This window comes from Anomalospiza imberbis, chromosome 7, assembly GCF_031753505.1.
Source record: "Anomalospiza imberbis isolate Cuckoo-Finch-1a 21T00152 chromosome 7, ASM3175350v1, whole genome shotgun sequence".
In the NCBI taxonomy this organism is placed as follows: Eukaryota; Metazoa; Chordata; class Aves; order Passeriformes; family Viduidae; genus Anomalospiza; species Anomalospiza imberbis.
In genome coordinates, this window is record NC_089687.1 from 17,071,580 (window position 1) to 17,093,617 (window position 22,038).

The window sequence follows — 22,038 nt, forward strand, 5'->3', positions numbered from 1 at the left end:
TCTGTGAAGAGACTTTCAGATGCGTTCTCTATGGCTGTTTGCTTTTTTATGTGAGTTTTAGTTATGCAAATTTAATTTAAACTTTTACTAAGTTTTCTAATTAATAAAATTGAATTTATGATCCTTACCTGTACTGATTGCTGAGCTAAGTGCAGGGTCCAATCTGCAAAGGAAGGAGGTTAGGGGAGAGTCCCCATCCACCACTTCTGTGGTGAGTACAAGCAGGAGGATGATGAATGTTTGTGTCTGAAATGAGCCTTTCTTTTCTTTGCTCCTGTGAATTTTCCATACCATTTCCCCTTGGCTTGTGAGGGATTGTTATTAATGTCAACTGTGTTACGATTGTTAACTCCCAGTCTGCTGTTTGTCCTGTGCAGTGAGTAATTAATAAAATAGTTTGCATATTTAATATTATTTTAATGTGGATATACAAGAGCACAAAGCATGGATTAAATCCTGTATATGTTGCTTACTATCTTATGTGAATTTCTGTAATGAAAGATTTATTTTAATAGTTAGCATGTTTTCTAATGTGGAAAAAATAATCTCTTTCTTGTTCATCTGCTGACCCCAGTAAGAAGTATTTGCCTACTAATTCTACCAGGCTTGACAGGCTGAGAAATACAGGAGTGTTAGTAGAAATACATTTTTGCACTCTTTCTAGAGTTTATCAAGAACAGAAGACAGAATTTAGATACATTTTATATGTACAGAAAGCTGTATTTCTGCTTGTGATATCACGGATTGTGTGCAGTTCTGCCTGATGGCAGGGAGGTTTGTCCCAGTGAAACCCGGGCACTCGCTGAGGAGATGTGGGTTACTCTGACTGGTGTAGTGGAACAGAACCTTTGCTGGGCTGAATTTACGTGAAGGGTCTGAGAGTGATCTTCCTTTGTTACCCCAGACTAAGTCTTGATTTTACCTTCTTCCCTTAGGCAAGAGGGAGCAGCCCTAACCCAGAGCTGTGGTTGCAATTCGGGATGTTCTAAATGGGGGAAATGCCAGTTATGATTCCTTTCTACTTGTGTTTTGCAAGGTGGGATGGTGTTGTGGGATGCTGTTTGCCACTACCTGCACTACCTCAGCACTGTTCCAGGGAGCAGCTCTTCATTTCCCTCTGGGAATTAGGTTGTTAGAAATTCTGGCCTTCAAATCTGCTCTTTTGGTATGTCTGTGCCCACATCTTGCATTTGTTTTAGGAATACTGGTGCCTGTAAAGGTGTCATAATATAGATCAATATACCAAGTTTCTGCAGGGTCACTCCCTTTCTGCAGCACTGAGTCCTACTTTGAATTTGTGTGTCTAACAATAGCTTAAGTGCCAGGTCTTCATTTTTCCCCTTTTATTAGACCAGTGGAATTAGCCAGATTTTTAAATGTGGAAAACTCAGAATTTGCATGCATGCAATGAATTTGAGGTATCAGAGGTAGTTTGGATGCAAGTGCTGCATGTATGAAATGAGCACAAGCCCAGAGAAACCCAGGGATAAAACAGAGGGGCTGGTGGAGCCACAGCAATCACAAAGCTGCTTCAATTTTCCTGACTGAGACTGCTCATTAGCCAAATAGGAGTACTTGTTGAGTACTTGTACTCCAGCTCCTGTTGTGCACTAGGCTTTCTACCCTGTTCTGGCTGGTCGTGGAGGATTTCCTGAACTGGTGATGAACAAGTTACTTGAGAGAATCATCAGCTGCTTACTGTGAAATTTTAAATTTATGTTGCTTCTGATAACTCTGATGTAAAACAATTACAGTGATAGAAATACTACTGTAAGCGATTACTCTCAGTCATTAATTTTTTTAAAGAGTAATCTAGATTGTTCTCATTACTTTTTAGAAATATCAATAATAGTATGAAGGATTTTTTTTAATGCTGGCTGTGCTACTTGAAGAATGGATAGACAAAAATAATCAAGCCAATTTTTGTTTGCCTAGACTGCAGAAAACATTGTGTCCTAGTTTGCAAATATTATGCTTCTGCACTGAGCATTAAGTTATCACAGTTTGACAGTCAGCAATTGAAGTATTCTTCCATACTGATTTTGAATCACATATTACTAATTTTCTATATAACATATTAATGACATATTTATTAATCCTATGAATATAAACCAAATCTATCTGGCACTGCTCATAAATAGTCCTGTTAATTCAGTTTTATAAATGGAACCAACAGATCTGTTGTTTTTATTATAATTTTCCTGTTGTTTACATCTTTAGGGTTTTGTCCTTGAAATAAAATTATTGTATCATAAAGCAAATTATATTTTTTTTTCAGTTCCAGCTTGCTGTCTGAAAATGAAGCTGTGACTTACAGGTTTTAAATATCAATAGAAATCACAGCAGTAAAGAAAGACAGAATCTAGCTGCTATTTTTACTGCTTAGTTAACATGGAAGAAGATAATTTAGTGCATATTTAGTCATTTCTCTAAGTGTGGTGCTTAGGGTTGTGGTTTGGTGGTGGATTGGCAGTGCTTGGTCCCGATGATGTTAGATGTCTTTTCAGCCTGAAAGATTCTGATTCACTGCTGTCAATCAAGTAGCTTGTTACACAGAAGACCCAAAAAGAGCAAATTACTGCAGTGAGGTGATTCCTTGTTACTGCTCACCTGACTTCAAGAGGTGTCTGATCCTCTGTTTTTCTTCCCACGCTGAAAGCATGCATTTGCATGAGGATCATAACTGTCACAGAACTGCAGCTTTGCTGTGCAACACTGCTCATTTATTACTTAACAGTAGCAGTTGCTGTAAATCAGTTCTAGAGCTGATTTTATCAAGAGTACAGGATGTTCCTGGCATTGCTTATTCTCAGATTCTAGCTGCAGTCCAGCTTTCTACCAAAGTAGCTTGTTTTCCATGTTCTGTTAGTAGTCATATGCACTAATCCTTTGTAAGTTCATATCTCACTGAATTTTGTCCTTCTGGAAATTAGTTTTAAGAAATTGCGCACTTCTTAACTAGAATGTACTTTCTTGTCTCAGATTTAAAGAAAAAAGTAGAATGCTTTTAAAGAAAAAAGAGGACTGAGCAGTGAGAGAGAAGAGAAAGCAAAGAAAGGGTAAAGTGGAGGAGTTTATTGCTGTTCTTCAGTGATTCACCAGAAGTAATTCCTTTAGCTGTATCTCCTGCAGTTCCATCCTCTGGTTCTTTGTAGTACCTGAGTCCAAATATCTCTTCCTTCTCTCCTGTATTTCTCCTTGGGTTTAATTTCCTTGCTTTGTGAAGGAGTAAAAAGGCTTTACTGCACTAGATCTTTACACTCTGTTAAAGCAAATAGACTTCAGGTGAAAACTGTCGTGTATTGTTTGTGTTTCATTGCTATAGCAAGTTTAGTACTGCTATCAAAAAGGTATCTGTAATGCTGAATTTAATTTTCTGTGTCAGTGGCGCATTTCATTTGTTTGGATCACAGCTGTGTTTTCTCTTTAATTAGCACTCAATGGGTGCTATCATCTCATTTTTTTCCAATATTGAAAGAGCTTTAGGACCCTGTGCAGTCATGCACTTTGCTGTTAGATGGAATACCGTAGCTTGTCTTACAAATATGTTATAGAACTGAACTTCATTTAGACAATGTTCAAGGAGTCACTGAGCTGTTCTGCTGGATAATCAGTTTTTCAATTGACTGGCAGCCTGGTCTCTCTCAACTCTCGCAAAGGAATTCCAATTCCTTTCAGAAATCTAAAATACATTAGCAAAAAAAGCAGCTATGTATTGCTAGAGAGACTGCACTTCATCAGAGTTTGTTCATTTGAGATTTGCATCTAAATAAGCAAATGGGATAGAGGATTTTTAATACAGCATTTGAGCTATGAACATTGAATATACATGTACTTTAAGATGCTATGTGAATTCCGTGAATTTTTTGAGTGAAAAAAACAATAGTATGTCTTCAAAAATATATTTAGCCATCTGCACTGAAAGGTTATGAAGAAAATTAATCAGTAAAAGTATTGAAAGGGAAGACAGGAAGAATAAAATGAGGAAGCTGGGACAGATTAAGAAGTCGTGTATCTCAAGCAGCCTAACCAAGTAGAAAGAGTTAACAAAGGGTCAAGGGTCAAGTCTGCAACTGTATATTCACATTAGGCAGGTTTCATTTGGATTATTTCTCCTACAGCAAAGATTTCACATTTAGCATTCTATCTTTGTGACCTGAGATAGATCTGCAGATGTAGACTTATAAACTGGTAAAGTAGATTTTCCTAACACTGGAATAAGAGACTTTTATCAGCTTTATTCAGCTTTATCTGTGCTACTTTCTGTGTGTCTTTTTTTTTTCTTCTTTTAATTCCAGCTTCCAATACACCCTGTTTCTATACATCAGGTTATATCTTTGTAGGAGTTTTTTGAAAAGTGGACTTGACAACTATAGTAAATGAAGAGATCTCAAGCTGAATGAGTTTGTATGTAATTGAATGTTCTTACAGTAGAACTGTAATTTTTTTGTGTGGCAGTAAGTGATATGCATGAAAACATCTGGATAACCTTATAAAATTTGTTTTCTCAGAGCAAGAAAACTGGTGTTTTGGACTTGATATTTTTATTTTTCTCCAGATACCCCATCACAAAGGGTGCAGTTTATTCTTGGAACAGAAGATGATGATGAGGAACACATTCCTCATGATCTCTTCACTGAGCTTGATGAGATCTGTTGGCGTGAAGGAGAGGATGCAGAATGGAGGGAGACAGCAAGGTGAGCATTTTTATAACTTAAAAATCATCTGTAGGTATTGGTTGCTGGTGTTTTGAGGAATGATTTAAAGCTGTAGCAAGCTCAGGGACAGATTTTGGGTATAAAGCTTAAATAAAACCAGAATTTTAATCCTTAGTCCGCTAGTATTGCAACAGCATTTGTCATTTCCCAGAGCCAAATATTTTCATTGGGATTTATGAATATAGGTTAGAGTGCACAGATGGGAAAAAAAAGTAAATATACCATATATGTGAATTACAAATCAGTGGGTCAATTAATATTTTATCTTCAAATTCAGAGTCTTTCTAACTTCATATTTTGTTTGAATCCTGAAGAAACTGATAAGGGAACCATTATAAAAAGATTAAAGCAAGGAATGAGATTACTTTTGGAGCAATAGAACTTTTGCATATTCTAAGTCTCCATGAACAGTTTATTTTGAGAATGAGTATTCAGTGTTGGATTATTTTATTTCTGCAAAATTACTGGGAAAGATTTTTAGCTTGTATTTCTGGTGTGAAAAAAATAAAAATGGTATATAACTTTCTTTTAATTGTATATTTTTTTTCTTTGAGCATTGAAATGGGAGATAATTTGCTTAATTTCATTAATAATTTACATTTTATGACAATTTTGGCCAGAGGGCCAAAAACTTTTCTATGACCTTCCCTTCCATGATCTGTTCATAGGCAGCATAGATAGATGCTAAATATAGATTTTTATGTGTAGAAAATTCTCTTATGGGAATTGTGCTGCAAAAGGAAGGCAGTAATGTTCCTAAATAATCTTATTAATATTCAGAGAGAGAAAATCTAATCAAGGTAATCATCTGCAATGTTCTCATACTGATTAGGAATACATAGAACCTCTCTAGGAGGGGTATTAACTTCTTTTGAAATTATAAAGTAAAAATCACTGTGTGTTATGTTATTTTTAAGGAGAAACAACAACTTTAGTTCAACTTAAAAAAATCCCTTTGCAAATTATCAAATATTTATGTTTCTGAAAATTTTAACAATTTCTGTCAGCAAGTGGTTCTGATGAAGATAGAATTCAAAAAGAGTAGGTGAGTTAAATTTCTGTTTCAGTTGATCTGTCTATATGTACACCCTTCTCAATTGTTTGTGAAATGAAGAATTAAAAATGTTTAATAGAAACGATGTTGTTGAAGAAAGGCAGGAGGAAAACAGCCATGAAAACTACATTTTTGGAGCTCAGAAAATACAAGAATGACATAATAGCTAATAGTAAAATTTTCTTTAGCTTTAGCTGGAAGATGGAAAGACAGGAAGAGAGAAAAGCCTAAGAAATCAGGGTGACATTGCTGCTGTGTGGAAAGAACTGGCCAAGATAAATGGTCTTTTTTAGTTTGGATCCCCTAATTTCACACTGCATTTGACATGGGGTGACTTGTTAGAAAAGGAGGAGATGGCAAGGAAATGACCAAATTCAAAATAGAGATAAGACTCAAAGTGCTTCTCTGTGCAAATAAGAGGGTGCAATAATTTCCATCCCAGAAAGGTGAAAGAACACTTATTTAATGGGTAGGGCAATTCCTGTCTCTCCGTGAGTCTGTCAGGTGTGGTGTACTAATCCAAACACAGCAATACTATTAAATAAAGGATAATAATGACTGGGGCAAACAGAGCCCTTATAGTCCAATTTCAGAGCCATACAATGCTTGAAAGAAGAAAAATTATAGACTTTGAGATAAATGGAAAATTGGATAAAATGCTGTACAGTGGTATGTCATGTCAGACTAAGTTAATAATGCTCTTTAATCAGATAATTGATTTTTGTTTTTCTGACAAAGAAAAAACAGTGGATCTAAATTTTTCTATGTAAAGCATTTGATATGGTACAGCAGTGGGAATGTATTACTTAGACTGCATTCTAATGTAAAAATTGTATTAGTAGGTCAGGAACTATTTGAAGAGGTGCAGCAGACCATGCTGAGAGATTATACTATTAGTGTGAAAGGTAGTGACAGCTAGCTTTTGAAGAATTAGTCTTAGTAAATAGGTTTATTATTGAATTAAAATGGGATTATAATAAGGAAACTTGGTGATAATAGGAAATTAGAAGGTATTACTCTAGAAATAGAGGTACTCCTCTAGATAAAGGTATCATACACAAAGAACCAAGTAGCTTTGAGTAGAGTAATAGAAATGGGATGGTGTTTAATGTGCAAGATCATGTGCTTAGAAACTAATACAATGTGTCACTTTAAATACCTGTAGTTGAGTCAGGACTTCAGAATTATTGATTTGACTAAAAGCATGGTATGGAGAAGATACAACTTGAATTTGTTGCTGTTCCAGGCTTATTGTATATTTTTCATCTGTGTGCAAAATGTCACTTGGAAATATTTATAAATCTTACTGTTTGGCTTTGGATGTAGTTTCAGGTAGAGATTAATTACATTTAATGAGAGTGATAGCACTAAGTGGTTATACACTAACTTCACCAAGCTCTGCACTTGGTGCACCTGGACTGAAGTGTTGTGTTGCCTCTGACGAAGTACATCTGTATGTTGGTAATTTCATCATTTTGATTGAAAGTGCACTGGACTTTTCTGTTCCAGAATCTGATTTAGACTGTCCTATCCATGGAATTAGATAGTGAGCAGAATGGAATGAATAGCTTGGTTATGTTGATACAGGGGTAAATTTTTTTTTTCCTCCATCAATTGATTTCAAGCCAGAAGAAACACATAGCCTTTAAAGTCAATAGTCATTCTTAGACCAGTTTTTGTATGTGGCCCAGCTGTACAGTCATGCATTCTCTATGGAGATGATGCACAGTTTCTGTTCTGGGAAAAAAAAAAATTATGTTAAGTTAGTGGAGAAACGTGCTGAAGTGTAACAGTTGGATTTATTTTATACACCCAAATAGTGTAGCTGCAAGGTGCAGCTGTTGGGAAAGCAGTTCATGTGTCATGGCTGGAAAGTGGTGCCTGATTTGTAGCAAATTTTACCCAGACTTTTGGGACTCATTTATCTGCTAGTATTAACAAAAAATATCTGGAGAATATCACTATCTTTATGGAGCAGAAAAAATTATGTAGTAAGGAGGAAAACAGAAAGAACCTTGGAACCAGGAGGAAAGTGCTTAAGCTTAAATTTTAATGCACAGTTAGGGAAATAAACTCGTGTCCATAGTTTAGAAAGTAAATTGTTAGTAGTGACTAGAAAATTGATGGCTTGGGGAAAGTTAGGAAGTGTAATGAATTTTCCCTGGATCTAAACTTTTTTCCAAAGAAACTGGGTCACAAGAAACATAAGTTTCTCACTCCTGCTTTGTTCCTGACATGCTTGTGTTCTTTGATTGGTTTTCAAATTGATGTGTGCAGGCCCTAGCTCATGTGGAAATTTGTACAGATTGAAAGATTACATTAAAACCATTAACTGTTGAGTTAATGGTTTGAGTTAATGGGCTGTGAGTACATACCCCATCTCTTTGCTGCAGACATACCACACTCCAAAATAGATAAAATATAGTCACCCACTTCATATTGTGCAGCAAATGCAGTAGCTGTGTCTAAAATGAAGCACATGCCTGAGAAAGTGATGAGGACGGCTTTAGAGGCTAGGACACATACATAAGGTGTGTGTACACACATTAGCCTGAGTAATATTTTTCCTATAGTGACATGCCTTGCTGAAACTCTTGTTGGCCTATTTTTTCCTAGCAAGCATTCTATCAGAGGAACTAAACTGTGTTATCAATAGACCTATGCCAGTCTTTACCAGTATAAGAAAGCTGTAAGGATGAAAGTGCTCTTCCATGCAATCAGACATAGCAGAGATAGCTCCAGATATGTTCCAGTCACATGGGATGTGTGTGACATGAGCCCAATAGGGGCCAGTGGTGTTTCCCCAAGAAACTACGAAAGGCTTTTATCTCTCAGTCATGCCAATTTAAGGGGTTAAACTGCAAAAGTGAATATATTTAAATTTGTCTTTGGGAAAATAAAAGGAGTACAAAATTGGCAAATTGGGATCTATGCCTGAGTTTGTATTTCAAAGCCATTTCTGTCATGGAGCCTTGCTCACTAATTCAGAGGATTGATGAAATAGTATTATGATTTTTAAAACTACTGAACACTTAGAATTGAAAGACTCTGCATAAGATTAGAGTTGTTTTATGTTTACTGCTACTGTTTCTCATTTGATATGTTAAATAAGGATTATCTGAAATAAAAGGAATATTTCTGAAAAGACAAAAGGTGATAAACAGTATGATGATATTCTCTTGATGAAATTAATAAACGTATGATATGCTTATTAAAATCAAAATAGAAGTTTATTCCAAATATAGAATGCTGTCAGCTGAACATGATTTAATTCTATATCCTGACCTTTTGGCTCATTGAGTAACAATGTATGATATAAACACCTAAGTTGCAGCAACAGCAGGAAATGGGGTGCAACCTATACAATATACTATTCCAGTTCATGGAAACCCAGATGATTGCATGGCAAGTATAATTATTTGAGCAGTAACAATAGTTTCCTATGGATTTTTATGCACCAGTGCATAAGCTTTAATGTCTGACACTCTAAACTCTAATTAAAGCTGTTTTCATGATTTAGACTTCTCTGTGTCCCTAGTATGTTACAAGCTCTGATAATAAGACGGCCTCTGTCCAGTCACCTGTCTCAGACTTTTAAGAACATTTTTGTCTTTTATTGCTCTTTTAAAATCTGTTTACAACTGGTCAGTAGATTTAAATTAGGAGATATCTAGGACAGACTGCAGTGGCATAATTAGATAAGCAATGCTGAAGACTGACTTGCATGAACAAAGGGTAATGACAGTATGAGGTTTCTGATGATATTTTGTCAAATTCTGTGCTTGGATCATTGTTTTTAGAGTACATGGAGCATGATTTTAATTTTTTTTTTCTGAATCAGCATAAAAGATATAACAAGCTAAGCGCAGAAATAATAAGATATATAATAACACTAATAATAATACATAATAACAGAAATAATTAAGAATACTCAAGCATAAAGATCTTCTAAATCTCCTAAAGAGATTAGAAACATGCACGAAAATGGAGGTATGAGAAGAGAAAAATGTGGGTATTTTGCAGAGTCTTGGGAGATGGTTTAAACAGGACAATAAATGCACTATATTTGTGATCCTGTGGATACAAATATGTACTGCACATTTTTCAGCTTGGAAACGAGTGCCATTAGCAAGATAGGAGCAGCCTCTTCTTAGGGAGTTGAAGTGTAATTGCAAAATGAAAAAAAATTTAAGACTTATTTTTCCTTCTCACATGCTTCTTCTCTGAGTTGTTGTAGGCCTCCCTTTAAAAGCATCACTTTTAATTTGATGGGGAGAAATGTGTTAAATTGTTGATGTCCCTTTGGACCTGGTTTTGAAAATTTATTTGGAAAAATCTCATTTGCATATGCAAATTCAATTTCATGGTTTGGCTTTGTGGAAGCAAATTTTTGTGCTGTGTCCTCCTTGCTGCTTCTCTGGAGGAATGCAAAGGTGAAGGGGATGGGCTGGGAAGAGAAAAGAGAATGCAGCAAAGGGAGTGGGAAACAGGTTTGATGAAGAGTTAAGAGTTTTTATGGGCAAAGACTAAGTACAGACCCTGGCCAGTTTCCTCACAGAGGAGATGGAGGGAAAATGTTTTGATACCAAGAGGAGGAGAGGGCTAAACATAGGACACTGGAGATTTTGAATGACCCAAGGAGTTGAGGCAAATTGTCTCTATGAGTAATGAGAGAATGATTAGAAGGCAGCTGGGACAGTTCCAAGGAATGGAGTACATCAGGAAGGGAGCAGATATGCTGATGATGAGTGGGTCAAGTGAAGTGGTGGCTGCCAGCAAAAGGGGAAGAACTTGGTACACAAGGACTGAAAGGAGGAAAGTGTCTAAACTGTGGTTACACTTGCTTATTTTACAAGTAGGAGCAGAGCTAGACATGAGGAACAGAAGAGGACAGCAGTGATAGCGTGATAGCTGCTTTGCTGGGCTGTGAGGCTTAGTAAAACTGCAGATTCCTCAGCCTTAGCGGTCTTAAGGCTTCACATTTCCCTGCTGTCTGGAAATGTGTGAAGATGCTGTCCAGGTGTGTGGCTCTGCTTGACTTCTCTGCTGCCATGTCCCTATCAAACAGCTGAGTGCTGTAGAGTCAAGCAGTACAGGTGTGTGCTGTGCCTGCAGCTGTTCAAACCTTGCTAGGCTGGTGGGTTGCAGGGCTCCACAGAGCAACATCCCTGTGTGACTTCTCAGATGTTTGTTTGTTTGTTCATTTAATATTCTTTTAACATTTTAAGTGCAATATTTATCAATAGAGAATTCAGTCTCAAGCAAACTCATCTGGCTGGATGGCAACAAAAGACTTGATCCTTTCATGCCAGTTTCATATATCCTTTTACATTACTGAAGTTTCTTCAGACTCCTTTTCATACAACTTATTCTATCACAGAAATATCTTTGTATGCCGAAGAATTAGTCAAAGTTCTTGTAGAGTACAGATATAATTGCTTAATATATTTCTTTCTTCATCTCTGTGGTCAGAACTTAACCTCAAAAATGACATAATACAGCATTATATGGAAAGAAGTAGGCAACAAAAGTTTCTCATACTTCCTAAAAAGGAAGAATAAAGTGAAACCTAAAGACATGTTTAACATCCTTGTCTGTACTTTCAGCATCCATAGAAGTAAATAAATTTTTCATTTCTTATGCACAATGGAATTATAAAATTGATTGTTTGTATAGGTGGTTGAAGTTTGAAGAAGATGTAGAGGATGGTGGAGAGAGGTGGAGCAAACCCTATGTTGCCACACTGTCACTTCATAGCTTGTTTGAGCTGAGGAGCTGCATCCTGAATGGCACAGTTCTTTTGGACATGAGAGCTAACTCCATAGAAGAAATTGCAGGTAAATATCAATGTTTCATGTATTGGTTATGAAAATTATCTAATAAAAACTAAATGCTTACCAAGAAAGTTATTGCATAATAATCAGTTCAGTTTAGAAACTCCTAGGAAATATTTTTCTCAATGTACTACAAAAGAAACTCATGCCTGGCACAGTTAGTAAATATTCTATTTATATTTTTTATGTGGAATCTGCCGCTTTAAGAATCAGTTTTTGAACAAAGAAGAGAATTAAAATGGAAAAAACAAAAAGGGTAGTTTGGTTATATTTGATTAGAGCTGGCATGTTCTCTGCTCCTGCTATGCTGCCTCACATGAATGAGGTGTGTGCTAACTTCCACAAACTTAATCTACTGCTATGCTAATTGCAGGCAATCTAGATGAAAAAAAAAAAGCCCAAAATATAGGGAAGTATTTATTGCAATTAAGTTACATGAAAAGAGACATGTCTCTGAGCTGACAATGAAATCAGGAGTAATGATACAATGTAAGTTTAAAAATAAATTTTAGGTACATAAACTTCTTAAGATAAAGTTGAGTGCTTTTTTTCCAACAGAAGTTTATTTGGTAGTTGCAATTCTACAGTTTGTGTGAGCAAGACAAAACATAATGGATGAGTCTTCTCTCCCAAAAGTATAAGTGAGATTGAGACTAAATGCCATTTCCTGCTTTCCTGCTGTTTCCCATAGACTGTAACTAGTTTAGGAAAGATACAAAAGACAAAGCAGTAAAATTTTTAACACTCAAGATTATCAAGAAAACTGCTTTGTGAATTATATATAAATCTATGTAAGCCCCATATAAAATTAATTTTACTTATTTAAATTGGAGGGGAGATATTGTTTGGTGGGCTATATTTAACAGCGGAATTAAAATTGGCTCAGATAGTGGTAGCTGCTTTTTGTATTTATTTTTCCCAAATTGTTTATGTCAAACTGATGTGAGATATTATTAATACAAGTCTGCAGAAAGTTGTGTGGGTTTCTACTCTGTGCCGAGATCTGATTCTCTCATGACTCATAGTCTGAATTAGACCTTCAAAATTTGTCTTGATAAAGATAAAAGATAAACATGGAGAATAAAAAGCAGCTCATTTGAAAGAACAAAGGTGTCTATCAGTATGTTGCTTTATTATTTATTTATAAAAAATTAAGAAGTACTTTGTCAGCTGCTTGATGTTCTTGTATTACTTTTTTGCTTAAATAGTACACTGGTTTTTTCAGTCTTGACCTTTACATTCTTAATCCAGAAATCACTCAACTTTGTCTGTAGTCAGCTAAGAAAGCCCTTCCAGAATTGTTTTTTAGTAGGTAAAAAAAGTAAGGATGAATGCAGAAGAACCCCAACTTCAGTGACCATCCTTTTTTCCCCCCTGTTTTTGGAAGATATTGTATATTTTCCAATACAGTGAGGCCCAAATTAATTACTGTTTATAATCTCCATCCTTAGTTTTAGTGATTCTGTTTCAGTTAAGGTGGCCAAGGATTTCTGCATTCATAATACTAATGTTGAAACTCACCACAGATGTAAGTTGTTCTTCAGTAGAGAATTTGGGGAGTTACCCTCATGCTATTTTAAGTCAGCCCTAGTTGGGGCTTATCCTGGTTGGTTGATTAGGAAAAACCTATTCTGAGAAGAGGCTTTAGGATGACTTTCATTAAATGGCATGCACCATTTTCATTTAAAAAGTATCTGTTGTTGTGGCAGATTTGGATGCATTTTATTTGTTGTATTATTTGCTTGAAGTGGTTGGCATCTCTTTCTGGTAAGGTGACCTGACACATGACAAGGTCTGCATGGATTGTGCTTGGTCTTTGAGAGAAGACTGGTTTTTTTTCCTCCTCTGCGGATCCAATAAGGAATGAACTATTCTTTTTTTAAAAAAGCTTTGCAGCAGGTGCTTTAGGCAAGTGAATCATTCTGTAAATTACTCACGTTCTGTCAGGTGTCTTTGAAGAGATTTATTTTTTTTTTATATCAAGAAAAAAAGTAGCTCAAGACTCAAGAAATAAAGTAGCTACTCCAATTGCTTTTCTCTGTTAATATTATTTGTGCTGTAGCAATGCTGTTTAACTTTTCCTCTTTAGGAGAGTTTGTGAAAACAGGTTGTGCCCTACAGTTTTAAGTGGTATTCCTGAATTAGATTTAATTCTTGTGCTTCTGACTCATAGTTTAAGCTTTTGATTTTTTTAAGGCAATCTTTTGATAATTTTACTGCACTGGTATAATGCATCATCTTTTGAGAACAAATACATTATTTGTGTGCATGTACTTTCCTCTTCCTTGCCTTTGTTAGTGAGAAATGTGTGCTCTGTATTTATTGGTAATGTCTTGCTATCTGGGCTATATTCCAATATCAAATTACATTGCTGTTAATGCAATGCCAGTCTTCATATCCTGAAAGAGATGTACTTAAATGTTATTGCTAAATTGAGACTAAGAATTCCTATTTGTTTTAGTGAAGGCTTTTAATCTATAAACACTCACTAAAGCATTAAACTCTTAGCACTTAGCCCTTGAGAATTTCTATTATTAAAGTCTGTATTTCAGAACATTAATGGACTTGTGGTAAAATGTATAGATGAAAGCCACCTTTGTAATGTTTTCATGGTTTCCAGAACCATGTATTTTGTATTTTATCCCTAGAAATACTGACAGTTTTGCATAAAAATATTTTGGTACTGTTTATGTGGTGAGAGTTTTAAAATCATCCTTTATTCCAGCATGTCTGTTCTCTATCAGGTCTTTTTCATTCCAACTGTCGTATTTAAAAATTACTTCACCTATAAGATTGTGTATTTCTTTGGACAGGCACACAATTTTCCTTGTTGCAAAAGAGCTTATTCATACCTATATGCTGAATTCACAGACAGCATCTTGTTATAATGCAGACTTCTGAGGTGAATTCCCAACACTGTCATCATACATCAGAACAGCATGTTTGTTCCTGAATTTCTCAAATTGTTTTAAATTTTTGTAAGATGGATTTTGCTTCTCTTGGAAAGAGCTCAGTTCCTCAGCTGAACTTTATCCTGTTTGAAAATGCAATTTTTATTAGACATATTTTAGGGGAGTTATTACTATTTCTAATATGTGATGTTATTTTTCATATGTCTTTGCAGTGACTCCTGTATCAGTAAGTTAGCACTCCGTGCACAAGGAATTCCTTTGCACATTATGTAGTAATATTTTATCGATCACTTCTGTATAGAACATATGTTAAAAGGAAGTCTGAAAAATCTATGTAATCAAAACAGTTTATTTTGGAACTTGTCTCTTGAGGATGTATTTGCCAGAATCTGGCGGTACCATTAGAGAGCAGCTTCACTGTGTTGTTCAAGTTGGCAGATGAAAATGTTCTCTTTTGATATTTTCATTTAGTTCCTTTGAAACCATGTAGATTCTCAGATTACCATCTGGTTTTTTGATTATAACCACTGAATGAACCCAAAAGGTTCCTCTATTTAACATATGATGCCATTTTCTGTTGTTTGGTTCAAAAACTATTCAGTCCAGCCTTTAATGGCAATACTTTACAGCATGAGCCACAGAACTTGCATATTCTTGTAGTTGCGCAGAGTGTTCTGTGAACAAATGTCAAACCTTGTCAAATACAAACTGTGGCCTCTGTTGCACAGTGGAGCTTTGGCGACTTGCACATATTTGAAATATTTCCATTTATTTTAAATGGTTTAATTATAATAATGGTTTCTTTTTAAAATTAAATTTTAAATCGACCCTTCCTTTTCAATCCCAAGATCTGACTATTTTTTCCCAAGCAGTCTTTTGTATGTTCCTCACGATTGAATTTTCAATCTGTGTAACAGCTTAATCTTGTGATTGAGGTCAGCAGGCTCTGTGCTCAGTAACTCGGGGCATTACATTCCAAGTGTGCAATTTTATTGATTTCATTAATATCATGTTAAGCTTTCAATCTGAACAAACCTTCTTTTACCTTTGTTTGCTTTAAGCTATATTATTCCATAATAACCATATATTTTAACTGGCTCAAGTTGAGATTTTATTTCGCTGGAGTCTTTTGTTTCATCTGCAGCACTCACACTGTGTTATGTTTCTGACAGTGCTTTTATGGTACATTTAACTTTTATTACAAACACTGTAATAAAGCGTGGGATTGCCTGTGAGTAATCTGCTTCTCTGTTTGACCCTACACCTGTCTTTTGTTCAGCTTTCACCTTGCTTACCAAGGTTTCTGCATTTGTTTGATTTATTTTCAGCTTAGCATGTGGTAATAACCTCTGCAGAGAAACTGTCAGGTTTTGTTCCTTTGTCTGTGGGTAAATTGTAGATCTCGTACCAACTTCTAAGTAGCACTGTCTTTTTCTGTGGTTGTTTTGTGTTTTCCCATGTTAACACAACTGTAGAAATCTTTTTAGATTGCAGAAGTCAATCTCAGCTTGCAAAATTTATTTTTTGAGGCATTCACTGTGCCTGCAGTTCTGAACTGCAAGCTGGGAATTTTGGCCTTGTCTCTGCAATTTACGGTTTTGTGAAATACTTGCTCTTGTTCCTCAGTAAAATGATGTACTGTTATTTTAAAAAGCAGACATTTTTCATTCTTTCTTTTCTTTTCAAGTATGTTAACTGAATATTTGAACCAAATAATTTCAGGTAAAACTGGAAGCAGAATCCCTGTCTCGAAGCACTGGAGTGCTCTGCCCTCTTGGATGAGCTGCTAAATCTGCCAGCTTAGCTATCTTGTTTATGCAGCCCAGGAATCCTAATTGTTTGTATTGCTTCTCCTGCCTGACTCACTAGGGAAGGGTATATTTAGGTTCCTCTTTAGAGACCCATGAAGATAAAGGACAGAGCTCCACCTGATTGTCTTCCATAAAGCGATGCATTAGGGTTGCTTGGTTTTTTTTCTTCCCTGTCTTTAAGGGCAATGACCACAAGCCAGAAGAACTTTGGCTTTTAAATTAGGTTTTGTAATCACCTATCACTGTAATTGTGGTGCACACAGAAGCCTGTGTCTTTTATATTTTGTCATTAATCTCCATTTTTTTCTTACAACTGTACAGTTACAAAATTTGGAAATCTGAATACTAGCACCCTTGTTGGTATATACTGAATACAGTTTCTGCTGTAAACTGTCAGTGCCAACCTACATCAGGAGAATGAGCCCAGTAATTTCTTTTTGGACTTCAGAGGTATTTTGATACAAATGCAGTATGTTTTCTATGAATTTATTCTATATTTCACCTGAACATTCTTTGTGTTATTGCACATCAGGTAATGAGCACACTGTAAACCTGGTGCAGTGGGGAGTGAGCAGCTGCCACAATTGAGAGCCTCCTTATTGTCCATTTGCCTGGACCTGGGGGGACTCCACGTGGGTCTGGCCATGTGTCTCTGTACAAAGCTGCAGTGTGTAACAGACCCCTCCAGAGTGAGTGGAAGTAGCCAGCCTGCTTTTGCATCCTTGCCGATTCTAGAGGTGGGACAGATGGAATTTTCTTAGCTGGGCCACACATGAGCCATGCTGCATTTGAACTGATACAAATTGTCTGCACCCCAGTGCTGTAATTCACAGCCTGGGTAAATTGTTCACAGGTGGTGATGAGTTATAGCTCGCGTACTGTAATAGCTTGTCAAAGTACTCACATTGCTTACATTTACTCACAAAATTAATTTTATACAGATGATGTACTGTAACTGAGTCTGAATGGAGAAAACATTCTTGAAATTATATGAAACCCCAAGTTTCTTTGAATTCTTCTAAATGACCAGGTCAGGGAGAGTATCTGTTTTTAACAGCTTGAAAAAATTATTTCATGGTTCCAGTATCAACCAAGATTCCTTACTGAAGAAACATCCTACTTTATCCTACTTTATCACACTGTCTTGATGTCAGCAGAAATGCTACAGTGTGAGCATTTAACAGAATGGGTAACACTGTGCTGCTGGATATTCCACAGGTTCCACATCCTTCTGAAAACTTCATATGGTAGTGAAGCATCCTTGAAAAATGGAATGGTAAACTGTGTCTCTGGCTAGAACGGGGCTGTGCAGAATTTAAAAGGACGTTCAAAAGGAAAATTCTTTAAAAGAAAGATTCTTTACTCCCTTTTTTTTCATATGGAGTGTGAAGAAACGGCTGCCTGTTCTAGATACAAAAGTGAAGACCAGGGCTTTGAAAATATGTACGGCTTCAACTGATGTGAAGGCTCTTCTACTTACAGGATTAAGTGATTACAGTCTATTTTGAAAATTAATTGTTTAAAATGCTCCTTTTGGCCTTTTACTCTTGGTACTTAACCATACTGCTCTTGTTTTGAAGACAGTCTTTGCAATCAAGGGTGTTACTGATAGTGCAGGGGCCTGGGCTTTTAAAAAATATTTTGAGAAGCTTGGGAAGAAACTGAAAAGGAATCCCATGATAGGGGTGGATGGACACAGTCTTTCTTATTCCAGCTCATATCTGTGCAGGGCTTGAAAAAAGGTCAAAATACAGCAATCTGCCAGAAATTTGACTGTATCTAAGCTCCTGCAGCTACTACTGCAAGTGGGTCATTGTTAAAAGAATGGCAGCTGGAAGGAAATACCAAGGCAAGCAAGCACATCTTTACTCTTTCCAAAACTGAATGCATCTTCTCTCATTACACGTGGTAGGAGTGCTGCAGTAAAAGGGAAGTCATTGTAAAAACCTCTGTCTAGACTGGGAGTGCAGAGATAACTGACCTGATGGTGTTTGAGTTAACCCTGGAGATAAAAGTTCCCTTCAGGCTCCGGTGAAGCACCCTGAAGACAGAGTTTACTAGTTTGGGCACAATATGGGGCAACATTACTCCTTGGTATGAGCTGTTTGGTCAACCCTGTGGCTGATACTGCACAGGATGTAGTTGCTTGGGGGGATCCACATTGAAAACCTGTGCCTGATTCTTCATTGCAAAGCTCTGGATTTGTCACTCATGGTCACATCTGTTGGCAGCTGCATTTACCTGGACCCCATCCTTGTCCTTCTGTCTGCATGTCACTGTAGATGTCAATGTAGACTTGCTGGTAACCTCTCCATCACAAGTGAAACATGCCGGTTTCTTCTTGTTCAGGTCACAACAGGTGTGTAATACATTGGCTTGTTATGTTTATATTGAGGGCATCAGAAAAACTTGTATATTTTGAGTATATATTCAGTGCATAGGTGACTGTTAGCAAACTCTGTTTTTAACCAGCATAGTTATTTAATGCCTTTTATTATCTCCTATTGCTCCTGGCCGTTACCAAAGACATGACAAATAATGTCTCTACGGATGATGCATCTGCTTTTTATTTTTCCTGCTCTGCTTGCTTTTCTACTGAGTTTACTGGCAGATATGAATCTGACTCCAGCACAGAATCATGAGCTGTCTGGATTTTCAGTACAAGGAGTTTTGGACTCAGCTTATTGTATCACTATTTTTGTTCAGTGCAGTTTCTTTCAATTGATATACAAGGGCAGTGTGTACTTAAATTCTGTATCAAAGCATATATAACAGCATTTTTTCCCTTAATTTTTCTGTTAAGCATCATTACTGTTGGTAGCAGTATTTCCCCAAATAATAATTAAAAAAAATCCCACAAAATTCTCAATAATTCTTTCCCATTTGAAACACATAATTCATGTCATAGAATCATGGAATCATAAAGTGGTGTGGGCTAGAAAGGAACCATAAAGATCATCTAGTTCCAGTGCCCCTACTGTAAGCAGGGACACCTTTAAGTAGACTGGTTTGGTCAGAGCCGCATCCGACCTTGCCTGCAGCACCTCCAGGAATGTGGCATCCACAGTTTCCCTGGGTAACCTGTTGCAGTGCCTCAGCACCCTCACAGTAACGAATTTTCCTAATAATTTTAAACTACTCTCAATTTAAATCCATTACCCCTTGCCTTGTTACTACGTGCCCTTGTAAACAACCTTGCCCTATCTTTCCTCTAAGTTCCCTTTAAGTATTGGAAGGCTGCAATTAGGTCACCCCAAAGCCTTCTCTTTTTCAGGCTTAGCAATCCCAGTTCTTTCAGCCTGGAGCTTGCCTGTATGATGCTTCCTGTAGCTGGAGCAGGATGGATTCATCCACCTCTGCTTCTTGCTGTTCTTCAGAGGCAGCTCCTCATGCTCAGTCCCTGTCTGGATGTAGAGGGTGACCCCTCAGCCTCCCCTTCCTTTCCTGTCTGTTATGAACAGCTTTGGCCATTGATAGCCGCACTCCAGTTGAGGAATTTGCCCCACAAAGTGTCAGTAATGGCACCAAAGTCATAACTATCCAGCAGCAAAGTGGCTTCCAACTCCTTCTGGTTTTTGTCCATTCTGTGTGCTTTGGTGTAAAAGCACCTCACTGGGCTGTGTCACCTTCCTAGAAGAACGGCTGTGTATGTAAAAATAGTGTTGAGTATGAATACATAAAACTATTTTCTGCTAGTGCACTGCAAAAATGGTTTTAATTTCTTAGCAGGGGGATCAGTTTCACTCTCACCTCCTTGAAATTGTCCTCTTGCAGTAACATATACATCTGGAAGTAGAAATAGATTCTATTTGGTAGCGACAAATAATGCAGGAATTTTTCTGTATTGTCTTACCTGAATTTTCGTTGCATTACACCAAAGGTATTGTAATTATAGCTACAAGAAAGAAAGACTGATCTCCTGTGGTAAGTACAAAGGGAATAAAAAAAGTGTTTCCTCACAGCCTGTCCTTTGTAGGAAATAGAATAGGGATTATTTGGAAAAAAAATGACATCTTATACACATCATAACTTTGGGTTTAAATAGGTTATATGTAAGAGTGCTTAAGAACTGACTTCAGTCATTGCATAGATGACCTTAATTTGTGAACAGCAATTTTTTGGAGGATTTTTAAAATATTAATAGCATCCTTTTGTCCCTGCCCTTCCCCTGTCTCTCTCCCTTCTGAAAATGAAATGCTTCTCGATAATACTTACATTTAATTCTGTTGCATTAAAGGAATTGGTGCATTTCATTTGTAATCCTATAGGGTACTAATCACTATTATTACTACAATTTAAGAGATAAATTGTTTCTTCTTTCCCCTCTTTTATTATGTTTGTGTGTATATTTTCAGACATGATTCTGGACCAGCAGGTGGGTTCTGGGCAGCTCAGTGAGGATGTTCGTCACAGAGTGCATGAGGCATTACTGAAACAGCATCACCATCAGAACCAGAAGAAGCTGAGCAACAGGATCCCAATTGTGAGATCCTTTGCTGATATTGGAAAGAAGCAATCTGAGCCTCATTCCATGGATAAAAATGGTAATGCTTTACTTTGCATTTTGAGCTTTCAATAGCATCTGCCTGTTTGGTATTGCATGTGCTTTGTACTTACAGCTTAACAGTGTGACTCTGCTCTGAAAAGCTACCCTGTAAAAATGGTACCTTTGGCATGAGAGTGGCTCCTCTTATGCATTCAGAAATATACCTGCTCAAATTTGAAATCTGGCTACCTTGCACAACTCAGGGCTGGGCAGAGCTATTCAAGGGAACTCGCTGAGGTGTTGGAAGCTGTGCTGGGTATCCTGGATAACTGGCATGGTGCATTATTTCCAGTGCAGCTTTAGGTGCCCTTCACAATTCCTCAGACTGAGCTTGAGCATCTTTGCACAGGGTTGTTCTGAGCTGTGGACAGGCTCCATCAGTGCCAGGAATGTGGTAGGACTATTTTCAACTTCTGTTGACTATCCAGGACCTATTTATTTAAAATAAGTGGATTGTTGAAACAGTGTATGCATTAGCTAGAGTTCAACTGCTGCTTCATATTTTGTAGGTGAGTTTGAGGGGTTGAAAAATGAGGCAAACATTTCAAGATAACTGTTGGAGAGTTGTCACAAAAGCTGTACCTTGTTCTTTTAAAAAAACCCTTTTGGGAAAATCAGGATAATGCAAATGTGAAATGTTTGCAGAATGGTTCTAGAGTAAAATACTGGCATAACTTCCCCCCCCCCCACTCTTGCTTTTACTGAAGACCTTACAAAGTCTATTATTGTGCAGGTCATTATAATGAAAGATTCTTATTGCCCATTCTTTATTTGCATAAACAAAGGTCTGGGTTATTTTGCAAATATTTTGCAGTTAACTCTTGTTCCAGAAATCAACTGTAGTGAAATCCTGGTCCCTTCTGCTGTCACTCTGTTTCAGAGTACTACTGAGCTCCTCTATCACCTTGGGAAGTGGGGAGTGAAGAAACAGCCATAGCACAGGGAAGGACAGGATTGCAAGGGGAATTTGTGTGCTCTGAGGCACACGGCAGAAGGCAAAGAGCAGTTGTGTGGCTGATCTGGAAAGATTGGGCTGCTTATATATAATAAAGGTTAACTTGATTTCAAGGAAGAAGGTTTTTTTCAATCATTGCCATATAAAGTTTTAAGAGATCTAAATCTAGTTGCTTCCCTTGGGAAGATTCTAGACCTAAAAGGCAACA

General features: G+C 36.9%; 1 protein-coding gene across 10 annotated transcripts in view; it reads left to right on the top strand.

Moving 5' to 3' along the window:
* SLC4A10 (solute carrier family 4 member 10) overlaps positions 1-22,038 on the top strand; it is a 151,024-nt gene that overhangs the window by 73,915 nt on the left and 55,071 nt on the right. For all 10 annotated transcript variants that reach the window (XM_068195665.1, XM_068195659.1, XM_068195656.1 and 7 more), the window contains 3 exons: positions 4,559-4,697; positions 11,449-11,609; positions 20,685-20,873. In XM_068195665.1, the coding sequence (XP_068051766.1) occupies positions 4,559-4,697; positions 11,449-11,609; positions 20,685-20,873 (489 nt within the window). The remainder of the gene's footprint in view (positions 1-4,558; positions 4,698-11,448; positions 11,610-20,684; positions 20,874-22,038) is intronic.